Source organism: Mastigoproctus giganteus, chromosome 7 (assembly GCF_048544385.1).
Source record: "Mastigoproctus giganteus isolate SK-2022 chromosome 7, ASM4854438v1, whole genome shotgun sequence".
NCBI classification, from domain to species: Eukaryota; Metazoa; Arthropoda; class Arachnida; order Uropygi; family Thelyphonidae; genus Mastigoproctus; species Mastigoproctus giganteus.
In genome coordinates this window covers 33,210,470-33,225,432 of record NC_143581.1, presented here as the reverse complement: position 1 = coordinate 33,225,432, position 14,963 = coordinate 33,210,470, and the positions used below count along the sequence as shown (strand labels likewise).

Sequence of the window (14,963 nt, the reverse complement as noted above, 5' to 3'; positions counted from 1 at the left end):
TCTCCCCTCCAATAAATATCACATAAGCTATACATTTATCGTATATTGTAGCTGAAGTACTGAATATTATTTTTTTTAAATATCTCTTTTTTTTTTTTAAATATAAATTATTACTGTTCATGTGTTAACTCACTACGTACATTAACTAACTTGTTTTTAATCAAGGTACAAATTAAACATGATACAATCGACTAATGATATATGAAAACACTTTTTATGCAATATATGAAGATTACTGTTAAATGAAACAAGTGACACTTGGGAAATGCTAACTGCTAATTTCAACCAATCAATTAAAATAAACGAATTAGAAAGAAAATATATGAAACTGCAAAACGAAAAAAAAAAAAAAAAAAAAAACCAATAATAACAACCAAAATTAACAAACATGAACCAGTACTCATTAGTGAGGCGCAAAGGCAAGGGATCCTACAAAGATGAAGTGCAGCTGTTATCCGAAATATATACCGTGTCCTTGAAATCGATGTATATTTATTGAGGGAATGGTTCATTAAAAAGTGTACACTCCGTTTGAAATTGTTGTTTGGTTTTAGGGGCATCGGCGACTAAGGCCATGTTGATCGGTGTATATTGTCCGTAAACTACGTGTGTTCTGAGGTCCATTTTCTGTTTGCTGGACGAAAAATCAGTTTCCAGGAGGAGTCTGCGCGAGTAGCACAGTGGTATCGTCACCGTTCTCCCCACACCGGGTGGAAAAGGACGGGGTTCGAATTCCGTCGATGAAGCGAGGAACTTTAATGGGCTTTTTCACTCCGTGGCTGAGTTAGTCGGTCTCAGGCGTAGATAGCAAAGTTTATCCCCCAAGAAAACTGGGTTTTCGTCCAGTAAAACAGACAAATCCACCACAGAACACACGCAATTAACAGACATAAGACACAGCACGGCAGATGAATTAAATTATCGGGTGGCCTAAATACAATAGTTTGGTAGTTTCCGGGAGGAAAAACCACTTTCCAGAAGGGAAACCATGCTAACCTCGGCTGAGACCAACTAACTCAGCCATGTTGTGAAAAATACCCATAAAAATTCCTTCAGTCATCGAAGGGATTCGAACTAGGTATCTCAATAATGTTACTTGTACTGTACATGTTCATCAATAAATCCAGAATATATTTAGCTCTACCCGTTTATCGTTTATTCGGATCTTTTTTACGTACCTTGAATTAAAAGAGACATAAAAGCTCCTAGATGCAGACCAAACTGATTTACTTTGCTTGAAAACCTCGAATTTTACCGCCAGGGTACTCAGTATAGCGGAATTGTTCTGCTTACAAATTATGTAGAACGTGCAAAAATATGCTATTGGAATATTTTTTGGGAAGGGATAATTTCGCTCGTGCAAGGGTTTTAGTGATTATAATCTCAGCACACAGAAATTTATTCATTTTCGTTATACAAATAACAACGCCCAAATAATTGCTGAATAATTGTAAAAAAAAAAAAAAATTATAATATTAATAATGCGAATTAAAAAAAACTTACAGGAGACTTAGTCTCTGGTTTCTCACAGGCCATCAGTTTATTTTTTACGTCCTCAGCATTTGTTTTTATTTGTTTGGCGACAGCTTTCATGAAGTCATCATATTCTTCCATATTCAGGAGATTGGTGTTTCTTTAAATAAAAAAAAAAATGTTAATTTCTTCTATTAATTTATCGTTTTAGGTATCTAGAAGGTATATATAGTAATTTCCAAATTAAAAGAACAAAAACTTAAAATTCGAATATCTAAAAAGATACGAGTCATAAACAAAAATAATTTTATTAGTCAATGTCTCATTATCAAAATAACAAAAGCGTTTAAAGAATTTATATTATAATATTCGTGAACCATAAGTACTGTTATGTTCGATTGTTCAAAACTTGGACCGAGGCAACTAAGATCGCGAAGTGTTCCTGCGCAATTTGTAAATTTCGTTAATTTTATGATGTTTCCCTGTTTTGTGGAGTGAAAAGACAGAATTTACAAAAGGGAAAACCATGCAACTTTCGCTCACACTGTGAATTATATTCATAAAGTTCCTCTCGTTCTGGCAGGAAGTATTTTTAAAGTTTTATTGGTGATGGGAATCGTACCTAGGCCGGCCTTTTTCACTTGATTTAGGGGTGGGGGAGAGAACAGCGAAGCTAACACCACGCTAGCTACGGTCTGCACGACTTTTCTTTCGTCTAAAACACTACCTGTTCTCTCTCAAAGTGATCTGTTAATGTCAACACACTATTTGGTTTGTTGGGCATCAAGAACGCCCAATATCTTCTTTAAGCAGAAAAAATTGAATTCCCACTTCTGTAGTCACCCTTATTGAACACTTTTTGCTCACTGCTGTAAGCCACCATTTACTTCTCTTCAGCTGGTACTGTTCAGTGTTTCCAAACAAATCTTTAAATCTTTCTCTACAGAGTACTGATGTCTTTGGTATGAAAATTTTGCAGCCTCCGTACTGCAAAGAAAAGAAATCGTATGATGAATAAAAAAGAATGTTAAGTATGCTTTCTGCTATCATAAATTACGTTTTTGGCCAAAAACAGGGATATTACTAAGCTTAATTCACCAGACTTGGCTACAAATGAATTTTGACTGTTTTCAAAAATCAAGTTCATCCTCCAAAGATGAAGAATTACAACCACTGAGGCGTCATTATATACATGCCAACCGTCTTGAAAAAAGAAAAGTAAAAATATAAAACTAGCATCATTATTTCTTGTCGAGTAACAGTTCGGTTTTTGCGAGGTTAATAATTTACGAAAAATTAAGTAGCTGCCATTGTAGTATTATCCAATACGAGCTTGTTAGATATCCACAGCATTCATTGAGGATAAAATAAATAAATTTTCTGTTTATACTCCGGCACGACAACCAAGTCAGTAGAGTTTACAATAAATCGTCAATACAAATATTTATCGTATTTTAGTAGTCACGGGCTTGAACCCCGGTCCACTCAAAGAACGCGTGCTATGCACTCTCGCTCCTGACCACTGGGCTACGTCAGTAAGTAAACGCCTAGACCTGTGGTGGCGAACCTATGACACGTGGGTCAGAGACTGACCCACGAAGGCTTTGTAAGTACAGTAACCCACGCGCACACGTTTATTGTAATATTGGCCTACTTTTATTTAATTATAACAGAGAGAAAAGATAATCGAAAATATTAAACAATTATAAAATATAAATATGTAATGTCAGATCTATAAAAAAAATAATAAGTAAAAATAAAATATATAAATAAAAAATACCAAAAATCCAAGTGGAATGTGGACGTCGCGCGTCGGCAAACAGTGTTCTATTGTATTAAACTACGCGTGTGGGTGACTCATTACAATGTGACATAAACTTGGTGCGATTTGTCGTTGCATTGAAGAACGGAGATGTATCGGGCTAGTACAAAGTTACCAGCTCGCACTCGCGCAGTATTGGACTAAGAGACAGAATTGACGTACGCGTCTAGAAGTGTTAATAATAAATTGATTATAACTTATTTTTCTATTGTCAAATTTTCTCATCTACATAACCGATGTAAGTATATTAAGTGGGCCTACGTTTATAAAAGTTCATCTAAAGTTATTGCATCCTACATATATAATATATATGTAGGTTATAAAAATATATATATTATATATATATTTTTGCAGGCGTAGCCCTGAACTATGTCAGTGGTTAAAAAAATGAAAACTAACGGTACAAGCTCCAGACCATATCAAACAGAATGGTTTGATAAATATGGTGTGATTGAAAAGAATAAAACAACAGTGTGTGTTATTTGTAACGAAAAAGTCACCTCTCGTACATTCAATGTAAAAAGACATTTTGAAAAGTTGCATTCAAATCTCGGCTTCTCAACAGATGAAGAAAGGAGAGAATATTTTTTACAAAAGAAAAAACAGAATGATTCACAAACAAGTGTTTTAAAAACTTTTTTGACTCCGAAAAATAACATTACAGCTGCTAGTTTTCAAGTGGCCCATTGCATTGCTCGCCATGGGAAACCTCTTTCAGAAGGAGAGGTTGTAAAACAAGCATTTCTAGAATGTAATGCTACTCTGTTTTCAGATTTTAAAGAAAAAGACTTGATTATAAAGCGTATAAATGAGTTACCAATAAGTCGCAATACTATTAAAGATCGAGTAATAGAATTAGAAAGAAATAATATTTCTTCTCAAGTACATAACGACTTAAAGTCTGTAGAAATAAGGCGCATTTAGGGCTAGAGCCTCAAGCTGCGAACAAATATCACCTAAAACGATGCCGCCTTAAAAATTTTCTGTTTATTCAGAAATGGCTGTGTATTATGATGCTAAAGCACTTTATATATACATAGTCTGTAGAAATGTATTCGATTGCTTTAGATGAGACTACTGGTGTAAATGATTATGCACAACTAGCAGTTTTTGCTCGATATAATGCAGGCAATATAATGAAAGAAGAGTTAATAAAACTAATAACATTGAAAGGAAGGTGTACCGGTCTTGATATTTTTAAAGAATTTGATAATGCATTTTAAAAAAATGGAAATTGACCTACAAAAAATTGTTTCTGTAACAACAGACGGTGCTCCCAATATGGTGGGAAAAAACATTGGTTTTATTCAGCAGCTTAAGCAAAATATTAGACAGTCTCTGATAGAATTTCATTGTATAATACACCAGCAAGTTCTATGCGCGAAGCAAGGTTTAAAAACATTTTCTAATGTAATGCCAGTTGTAATTAAAGTTATTAACTTTATAAATGCAAGAGGTCTTAATAAGCGAGAATTTGCACAATTATTAGAGGAAATTGAGTGCCAATATTCTGGGATTTTGACATACAACAATGTTCGATTTTTTGTCATTTTATTAGACGAAATAAAGCTCTTTTTGAATGAAAAAAAACAACAGTTATGACGAATTTTCAAATATAGATTGGCTAAATGATTTAATGTTCTTATGTGATATCACTCAGCGTTTCAATGAACTGAATAAAAAACTTCAGGGACATGGACAAATTGCATTAATAATGTTTGAAAATATCAAAATATTTATGAAAAAACTTGACATCTTTACTAAAGATTTGGAAATGAGCACCATGATATATTTTCCCCAATTACAAAAACATTTTCAAAACACTAAAGCTTTTGAAAATATTCTTGACATTCAAGAAAATGCAATTAAAAAATATTTAACCATTTTGCAAGAAATAAAACAAGCTTTCCATGAGAGATATAATCAATTTAAAAGTTGGAAAATACATTTCACTTTATTTTATGCCCACATAAAGCAGAGTACGATACAATGCAGCTAAACGATTTTATGTGGCTAGGTATCACTAACTTAGAAATGGAATTAATTGAATTCCAAAGCAGCATAGTGTGGAAAAATAAATTTGAAAACTTGATTTTCGAAGTAGAAGGAAAAATTTCAGAAAGTAATGCAGATAGGCCTCATGAAGATCCCACACTAAAAGTTGAAAATATTATATTAAACGCATGCTATTCTTTACCGAACAATTTTACATTATTATTATTATTATTATTATTAGCCATATGGTACAAGGAAGCCTGAGGCTTATGCTGCACCAGCCAAAAAAAAATCCCGAGTTACCCTGAGAGTGAGAGAGAGAGAGAGAGAGAGAGAGAAAGAGTGAGAGAAAGGGAGAGAGAAGTATAAAGGAATCACCAAGAAAGAGAAGAATGATGATATCCAGCTCAGGACCCTGGGTTTGCCAAGCCCATACTCACCAGATGTGAGCCCCCGGGTACATGTATGAGGAAACTGGCTAACGCTCTTCTCACAATGTTCGGGTCCACATATTCATGTGAAAAATTGTTTTCCTCAATGAATTTTGTTAAATCTTCCAACAGGAATAAATTTGGAAATGAATTGACTGCAAAATGTATTAAAGTAATGAACACGAAGTATGTACCTAATATTAAGAAACTGTCTGAAAGTAAGCAACAACAATTTTTCGCATTAAATATAATTTTATAAACTTTATTACACATACTGTATCTGTAATTATGTTAATTGTTAATGAAGAATATTTCAAAATAAAAGCGTTTTCTTTTATTCCTTACTCATTCAAATACTTTGTGCAGAGGTAATACTGGTCATGATGTCACCTGGTGGGGCACAAGGTATCAAATCAAGCTTCCATATTTACTTTTTTTTTAGCTCTTCACTTGCAAAAGTTAAAGTTATAAATCAAAAAGGAAACTAAAACTTTTTTTGGATTATTTCAAAAGTGAGAACCAAAGAGATTCAACTTTATCTCCTAACAAAATGTTTGATGTTTTCAAATAATTGGCACCCTTTTTACCCCCCCCCACCCTTTCTAATTGAGGCCACTAACTTATGACTCGGGCTAGTATTTAAAAAAAAATAAATAAAAATAATTGACCCACTCTTCAAAAAGGTTCGCCATCACTGGCCTAGACCAAACAATGGTTCAAAAAACTTAAATCCGGCGAGAGACGACCGATCGCGACTGCTGACCACGAACTGAAGATTGCCATTGAGTCTTATTCATGCCAGACATGGGCGCCGCAGGATATTTTACAAGATAGTGCATGTGGGAATAAATTTTTTGTTCACCAAATATTCGAATACATGCAATATTTTAATTAAGTCAAGTTTGATTGATTTACGTCAATATGAGATCAGATAAAATGATACCCTTTTACACTACAAACGTAGTTTTTTTGCCTTTAAGAGTAATTTGTGGTGTATTCACACCAATATTATATTAAAATATTAATGAAAAACATTTTGTTCTGTTAATTTTTGTCGAGTAGTGTATAAAATACTGTTATTTATTATAACAATCTCTGGTTAGGACTCATACTGTATGTTTTGGGATGTATTTAACTTGTACATATTGGAATTATTGTTGTTGGGCTGCTTTTGGGCTCACCTTTGGCCAACGATTCTGGCCTTTGTTTGGACCATTTTGTATGACTCATGTTGCTATGGCAATTAAATAAAATTAGTCACTTTTGAAAATATTTTTCCAGAGCATGTGGTAGACACTTGAAAAATATTAAAAAGTAAAATTTTGATAATTTGAATATTGCCTTCAAATGAATCACAACTTCAATAACTCGGACACTGCTGAAGTACTACATTTTCATAGTATTTAATGGCCGAAATAGTGTCTAAACTGAATGATAAATGAAGATGGTAAGAGATGAAATCTTATTTCCTAAAGACTTGTTCTGGAGGTTGAAAGGTTGACCATCCAAATATACAAGGGTATATTTGGATGGTCAACCTTCGTCTCTTAAAGCTGTAGAAGGTATAGAAATCCTGAAATTTTACAGGGATGTACATATGTAATTACCGTTACTATAATTACTGTGTCCAAAAGTTATTCATTTTTGGCTTTAAGCTCGTGATCTCTGAGTCTTTGTTATAAAGGATTTGAGCCTAGGTACGGATTTTTTTTTTTTTTTTTTTTTTTTTGTGGCTTTCACTAGTTTTGTGTTACTTCCAATGGATGCGAAATTTTAACACATAGATAATGCAGACAGTAGAATCTGTCCTGCTGCCTACTCATTGGTTAGGGATGGGCACCAGGCAGCAGCTACTCAGGTGATGGCTCTCCTGGTGGAAAAATTGCCTGAAACAACACAAAAAACCTGCATTCACTACACGAAGAAACATAACACAACACACTCAGGCTTTATATACAATGTTTCTGTACTCAGCACAGAGAGATGAGGTGAAGTTGGACCGTCTTGGGGTCACTCAAATACAAATAACACACAGATACATACATAGAGACATTGCGGCAGCTCTTAGGAGACCATGTGCACCCTGCCATGTTGCATTTTTTTTCCCTAAACAGCAAACGGGATCTTCCAAGACAATAATGCACTGTTATCAGGCCTGCATTGTGCACAAGTGGTTCGAAGAACATAATGAAAATATCACCCATTTTGATTGGTCTCCAAATTTGTCTGACTTCAATCCAATTGAACAACTGGGACGTTTTGGAATGGGAAGTGAGGCGTATGACACGCAGCCGTCATCTATTCCGACAGTGTGGAAATCCATGCAGTAAGCATGGCTGCAGATCCCTACGAATGTTTTCAGACATCTAGGAGTTAATACTTCGACGGGCAGCGGCTGTTATTTGTGCAGATGGTGGTCCAATACGTGATTAGGTAGGTGGTCATAAATTAGTGATCACTCTCAGTGTATATGCAGTGATAATAAAAAAAATGAAAAAAACAGACAAAAACCTACTAACCTTGAATAACGGTTGAAGAGCTTGGAACAATCTTCACTCGTAAACTTTTCCTTATCAATTATTCTCGCTTCTCTCAGCCACTTTTCACAACTCTCCTCAGTAATTGACTGGCCCAAACTATCTGGGTTATCACACTTGGCAAAAGCGATAAACAGCTCCTCGAAATTAGCCTTTGGTGTCTCATCTGCAATACGTACTGTAGGCTTAGCTTTAGTAACTGCTCCAGCCTGAAAACAAAAGCAAAAAAAATATGCAAATTGTTTTTATAATTTGATTTTGAGATGAATAAAGCTTATTAAGTTTGTTTATACTTATACTGTAGATTATTTTGATAAGCATTGTGACACCTGATATATAAGTTAGTGTATTTGCATCATGTCTATACGCAGTTGAACCAACTTTTATACAATCGGGTACCTACCCATTCATCGATCATGGGCCAACTAGCACTGAAACGGCTATCTGGGTGGTGGTACCACCGTACCAGCCCAGAATAAGTAATGATAGTAATTTCTATTGGGGAAGAGTTATTTCTTCGAAGTATAAGCGAAAAACTCATTATGAAGGTTTTCACACCATGAGGTGTATGTCATGAAGTTGTCACCTACACAACTTCAGTTGGTTCAACTGCATTTAGTTGGTTCAATTGCGTATATATAATCATTTATTGACATCAAATAAAGTAAGGGCAATATCCCGATACAGCCAAGAGAGAGGGAGTTTTATATACTTTAAGTGATGATAACAAAATATAAATAGCTGAATAAAATAAAATAAAAATGTATAGATCAACGAAACTGCAGATAACAAGTCTTCAATAGTTAAAAAGTTTGGTATGAGTGAATCTAAAATATTTTTTCTGTACACCTTGTTTTGAATCCAGACATCAGGTCCCAAATGGTAGGATCATACTTTTATTAATAAAGGAGGAAATTCTTCTTGGCAAGGCAGCTGTCAGTTCAGTGATAGTGATCCCGGGATTGTGATGGAGTTTCGCACTGGTCCACTTCGGAGGCTAGTACTCTCCTGAGTTAATTTTCTTCATGTCAATGAGAGTTGCTGAGGCCCAGATTTCGGAACCATACAAGATTGCTTGATAAATCGATGTTAACCGAAACCTTGTGAGGATGGAACGGTCCCGAACATGGAGCAATTGCTGCTCCCACTAAGCCGAGAGAGATTAGTGGTTGCCATGTTAATATAGCTCTTGAACGTCATTTTGGCATCAAAGACCATACCGATGTAGGTGTAGGCTTGCATATTCGGAATTTCAGATCCTCCACAAAAGAGATTCAGTTGTGAAAGGTTGTGTTTTAATGAGAAGACCATTTGTGCGGACTTCAGGACGTTGCACAAATTTCTGGCTTTATTTCTAGATTAAAACAGAATAGGATAGGTATGCTTCAATGTTCCTGAGGATGGCATTTATGGTATTCGTAACCTGTAGGAAATTATTTTCAGGGGCGATCTTTATGAAAACCTTGAGGTCGTCTGCATAACGGACTATACACCGATGAGCCAAAACATTATGACCAGCGAGTCGTTGTGCAAATCGAAGCAACTGCAGGTGAACTACGGTGCATGCCTACTCCGCTTGCCTGATACTGAGCTCCGTTAATCAGTGTTACTCTTGTTCTTCAGATGGGAAAGGCAGCGGACTTAAGCGAGTTTGACAAAGGCTAAACTGTAATGGGCAGACGACTGGGTCAGAGCATATCCGAAACGGCACGGCTGGTGGGATCCTCACAGTCAGCCGTGGTTAGTAAATACCAAAAGTGGTCCGAGAAGGGGAAACCCATGAATATGCAGCGAGGTGTTGGACGACCACGGTTCATCGATGCTTGAGGTGAGCAAAGGCTCACACGAATGGTACGTGGCAACAGAAGGGCGACTGTGGCGAAACTCACTGGTAATCGGAATGCTGGTGACAGGAGTAATGTGTCATAACACAGTACATTGAATACTGCTGAAAATGGGGCTGCATAGCCGCATGCTCGTTCCAAGTGCCCATGCTAACCACGGTTCATCGACGACAGCGCCTACAATGGGCACGCGAGAATCGAAACTAGACCTTGAGTGATTGGAAGGTCGTCTGGTCCGATGAATCACGTTTCCTGTTGCGCCATGTGAACGGCCGGTTACATGTGCGTCGTTTATCTGGGGAAGTGATAGCGCCTGGACGCACCGTGAGACGAAAACAAGCCGATGGCGGCGTCATGCTTTGTGCGATGTTCTTCTGGGATACCCTGGGTCCAGTCATCCATGTGCCAGGCATTCTGACGTCTACCACCTACCTAAACATCAGTCTGCGCGGGTAACACAGTGGTATCATCACCGTCCTCCCCACACCAGGCGGAAAAGGCTCGGGTTCGAATCCCGTCGATGACGCGAAGAACTTTAATGGCCTTTTTTCACTCTGTCGCTGAGTTAGTTGGTCTCAGGCGTCCAGCAAAACAGGCAAATCGAGCAAAGAACACAAGCAATTTACAGACATAATACATACACGAGTATAAGTAAGAAAATACGGGTGGCCCAAATACAATAATTCAAATCACCTAAACATCATTGCTGACTAGTTACACCCTTCCATGGGTGTAACTAGTCAGCAATGATGGTCTTTGCCAGAGGGTCTTCCCCTCTGGCGGTGCAGTCTTTCAGCAGGATAATGTGCCATGCCACACCGCCTGGATTGTTCGAGACTGGTTTGCGGAACATGAGGACGACTTCTAGGTTTTGCTCTGGCCTTCAAATTCCTCAGACATCAATCCCATCGAGCATCTATGGTTTGTGTTGGAACAGCAACTCCGATCTGCGGCGTTTCAACCATGGGCCTTACAGGAGTTAAAGGATCTGCTGGTTACGTGTTGGTACCAGATATCACAAGACATTTAGAAATCTGGTAGCGTCCATACCTTGCCGTGTACGAGCTGTTTTGGCTGCACGTGGAGAACCAACATCATATTAGATAGGTGGTCATAATGTTTTGGCTCATCAGTGTATTACCTTTGGATAAGCTGTCGTGCTGTTACTGCCTTATTAAAAGGACGCCTGACAAAATTCCTCCCTGAGGAGCCCCTACAGTGATTTTAGAAGACATGGTTATAGGTTTGTGGAACAATGTTCTTTCACGGAGCAAGACACCTTGGAACCAAAGAATTTTTCCCTGTACAATTCAGTAATGCTGTAATAGGTGAAGTAAAGCTGGAATGGAACTTCCATCAAAAGTTGCATGGATATCGAGGTAAGTGATGGAGTCTGCTTTTTGTTCAAGTGCTTGTAGGACGGACGAAGTGGTTTCTGCTGAGTTTGTGTTGATTTATTCCAGGGATTTCGTAAAAAATATTGGCTGGCTTCTGTGGGAGAATGATTTCGTTATGATTGGCAGTAAGGATTTTCCCCAAAATCTTTAAGGGGCTTGAAGCACAGGAAATAGGATTGCATTGGTCGATTTTAGATGAAAGTTGCTTTTTAGGGATAGGGCAGACCTTGCATCTGTGCCATAGTGGGGAGGGGAAGAAGTGCTGCTTATTATAGATGCAGAGAAGATGGTCTATGATGAATGGGCTGAGACATTTCAGTATGAATTATGGTATTTCATCATCACCAGCAGTGGCTGTGACAGGTAACATAGCATTTCAATGGCATCGAAGGTCCCTCGGTCAATGATTGGCGGGTGATCTGCAAATGGAAACTGCAGATGGTATGAAACCGTCACGAAACCACTCAGAAAACCCCCGAAGCTGAGGAATGTGACAGGAGAGTACTTCAAAGAATAGTCCTCTTAGAACGCAGGTCGATGTTGTCGCAACACACACAGACCCTAAACGGGACGATTTTGATACGAGAACCAGTACAATGCGCAGGACGCTGCATGATATCGGTTACCAGAGTCGTGTGCAGCCGTCCACGAGCCACTAATCATCCCGAATAATGCCAGGAGCCATTTATCTTAGTATAAGGCCCGTTGATCTTAGATCGTAGACCAAAATCATGAATGCTGATGTATGTCTAGACGTACTGGATAACGCGTTACCCATGTTTTGGCAGCATATCAGGGAAGTCTCATAACTGTATCAGTACGACAAACCTCCATGTCACACTGCTCGCGTTGTGACGGACAGGACTGAGGACATGAGGGTCGAAAGGTTGCACTGGTCGACCCAGAGCCCTGACTTCAACCCTACAAAAAACCTCTGGGATAAAATGAATCGTCCGGTAAGTATGCGGAGAGCCCGCCCACAAAACAGATGAACTGGTCACAACTTTGAAGGCCGAATGGTGGAATATATCGGAGGACATTGACAAAAAATTGGTGGAGAATATTCAACGGGAACTAGAGGCTATCATAAACGCTAAAGGTTTCAGCACACGTTATTAATTTCCTGTAAATAAAGATTATCTGTAGATACGCAAATGCCAATATTAATGGTACGGTAGTGTACGTACACATTACAGCAGGGGTGGGCAACAGCCGGCCCGCGACGATGTTGAATCCGGCCCCCTCGGTAAATGCATAAATATAGAAAATCCATACCTGACTACACTCGCCGTAAACGTTCGGCTTAATTCGGTTCAATCGGGAATCGCGGCCAGTACAACAGTAACCAAGTGATTCTACGCAGCGTCAAAGAGTTATTTCCTAATTATTATTGTAGCATCGATCGAACGAAGTTCCTTTGGGTTTGACTTCTTATTGAAAAAAATAATATTGGTGGGAGATATTTTATGTTTTATGCCTTTTCTAATTATGACAATTTTTAATTTAATATAATTTGTAGCCCATATGATTTGTAGCCCAAATGAGCCAATTAAAAAAAAAAGAAAAATTGATGCCGAATGCCGCATTTTCAATGATAATTGGACATTCAGATATTTTTTTTTAAAAATACATTAATAATTTGGTAATTCAAGTAATATAACATTTTTTAGGTTCTGATTTTTTTTATTAAATCGTTCAATCTATTCCGGCCCGCATCATGATGCGAAAATTTCATTCGGCCCGCATCATGATGCGAAAATTTCATTCGGCCCGCTGACGAAAAAAGTTGCCCACCCCTGCATTACAGTATAGTAAACTACTATTTTATTTATTATTTATTTATTTATTATTATTTTTTTTTTTTGTAAAATTAACATTGCAACTGGTACGTATTTTCTTATTAATCTAACTGAAATTTTTTTTTTTTTTTTTGTGATTTTACCATAGGGTAATATCACTACATGATGATTACTCGAGCCGGGAAATTTCAGAAAAGCAATAAATTTAAAATCATTGCTGGATTTCAAAATGAAACTTTACGGACAATTATATCTCCTTTTTATCAATGCATAGGGTGGCATATATAAAAATCAAATTAGACTTTTTAAATGCCTAATTATCATAAAAATAAATGTATCACAAGTTCCTGTACTCCAAATTTTACATACGAACATTTTTAAAATTTGGCCAAAAATATTGGCCAATCATGTTGCCTGAATAATTCAGAAAGTTATAATTCAATAGCTTCACACAGTAATTTGCCAATAGAGTGTTTGAAAAAGCTTCTTAGAAGAATTAAAAACATAATTCAAATTTTTGCTAGTCTTTGTGATCTTTTATTTTTTTTAAGACACTCACGTCGACTTCAAGCACGTCCACAATTCGTTAATACGGTATAAAGAATTTTTTTTCTTGATCTTTAGCAACACTTTATTACTAAGCGCTGTATGTATTTTCAAGAAACCTGGCTTTTCTGATAAGATAAATCAGCTCGCGTGATTTATGAAAATCATTATGTAGGTACACAATATAAACAAGAAGAATGCACCAACAATACACGGTTAATGAGAGACATAGCGAAGAACATCGATTTCTGTTTTGTGATTTACTTATGAAATTGTATATTAAATTGCCGTTGAGTTAAATGTCTTTCATTAACCATGCAGTGTTTTTGTATTCTTGCCATCAAGTTATACACTGAAAGATAAATCAGTTTATTCACTAGAAACCAAGAATACCTTATGCGGATATAAATGAAGGCAAAGCAGTCAATCAGTAATGCAAGAAGTAAATAAATAAATAATTTTTATTTATTTACCCTGGGATATCTCGGCTTGATAGCTAGGGACTTCAGTGTAACTTAATTTCTTGCTGGGAAGAATACTTCGTGTTCTTCCTAATCTCGTCCAAACAGAAGAGATTTTATTATAAAAACTAAATTTATAAAGATAAATGATAGCCTTTACACTGTATGTGTTAAACTAATAGCATGATGGACATATAATTAGATAGCTGCACAAACACTGATAGCGACATATCATACAAAAATTAATGTATATAATACAGTACTATTCCTTCGTCTAAGATCACACTCATAGACGAAAGAATGACTACAGTTTGGACGTATAAAACCCCAAATATGAAGAAGGTGACAGAGGAAAGGTCAGATCTATCAGGAATTGCCTCTGATAAATTCTATTCTTTGTGAATCTGGAGTAGTTTGTTTTCCTGTCTTGGGAGAATTCTAGCATCTGGTTGAGGAACTCTGAAGGTAAAGAACTGGATGGGACTCTCTCCGAAGGACCTCTGCAGTACTCTCCATTCACATATGTTAAGGGAGAAAATGATTCCTTCCAACATCTTTACAGTAGTAATGAGTCTTCTCTCAAAGTGCGTATTATGGTAATTTGGAGCCTGTTTGGCAGTTCGGATATTAGTTTGAAAGAAACCCACCAGAAAGTTCA

At 36.9% G+C, this 14,963-nt stretch overlaps 1 protein-coding gene across 1 annotated transcript in view; it reads right to left on the bottom strand.

Annotated features, from left to right (window-relative positions):
• LOC150082800 (uncharacterized) overlaps positions 1-14,963 on the bottom strand; it is a 74,874-nt gene that overhangs the window by 22,902 nt on the left and 37,009 nt on the right. Inside the window, exons 5-6 of the mRNA XM_090378286.1 lie at positions 8,241-8,467; positions 1,504-1,633 (exon numbers count right to left, since the gene is read on the bottom strand). Of these exons, the coding sequence (XP_090234412.1) occupies positions 1,504-1,633; positions 8,241-8,467 (357 nt within the window). The remainder of the gene's footprint in view (positions 1-1,503; positions 1,634-8,240; positions 8,468-14,963) is intronic.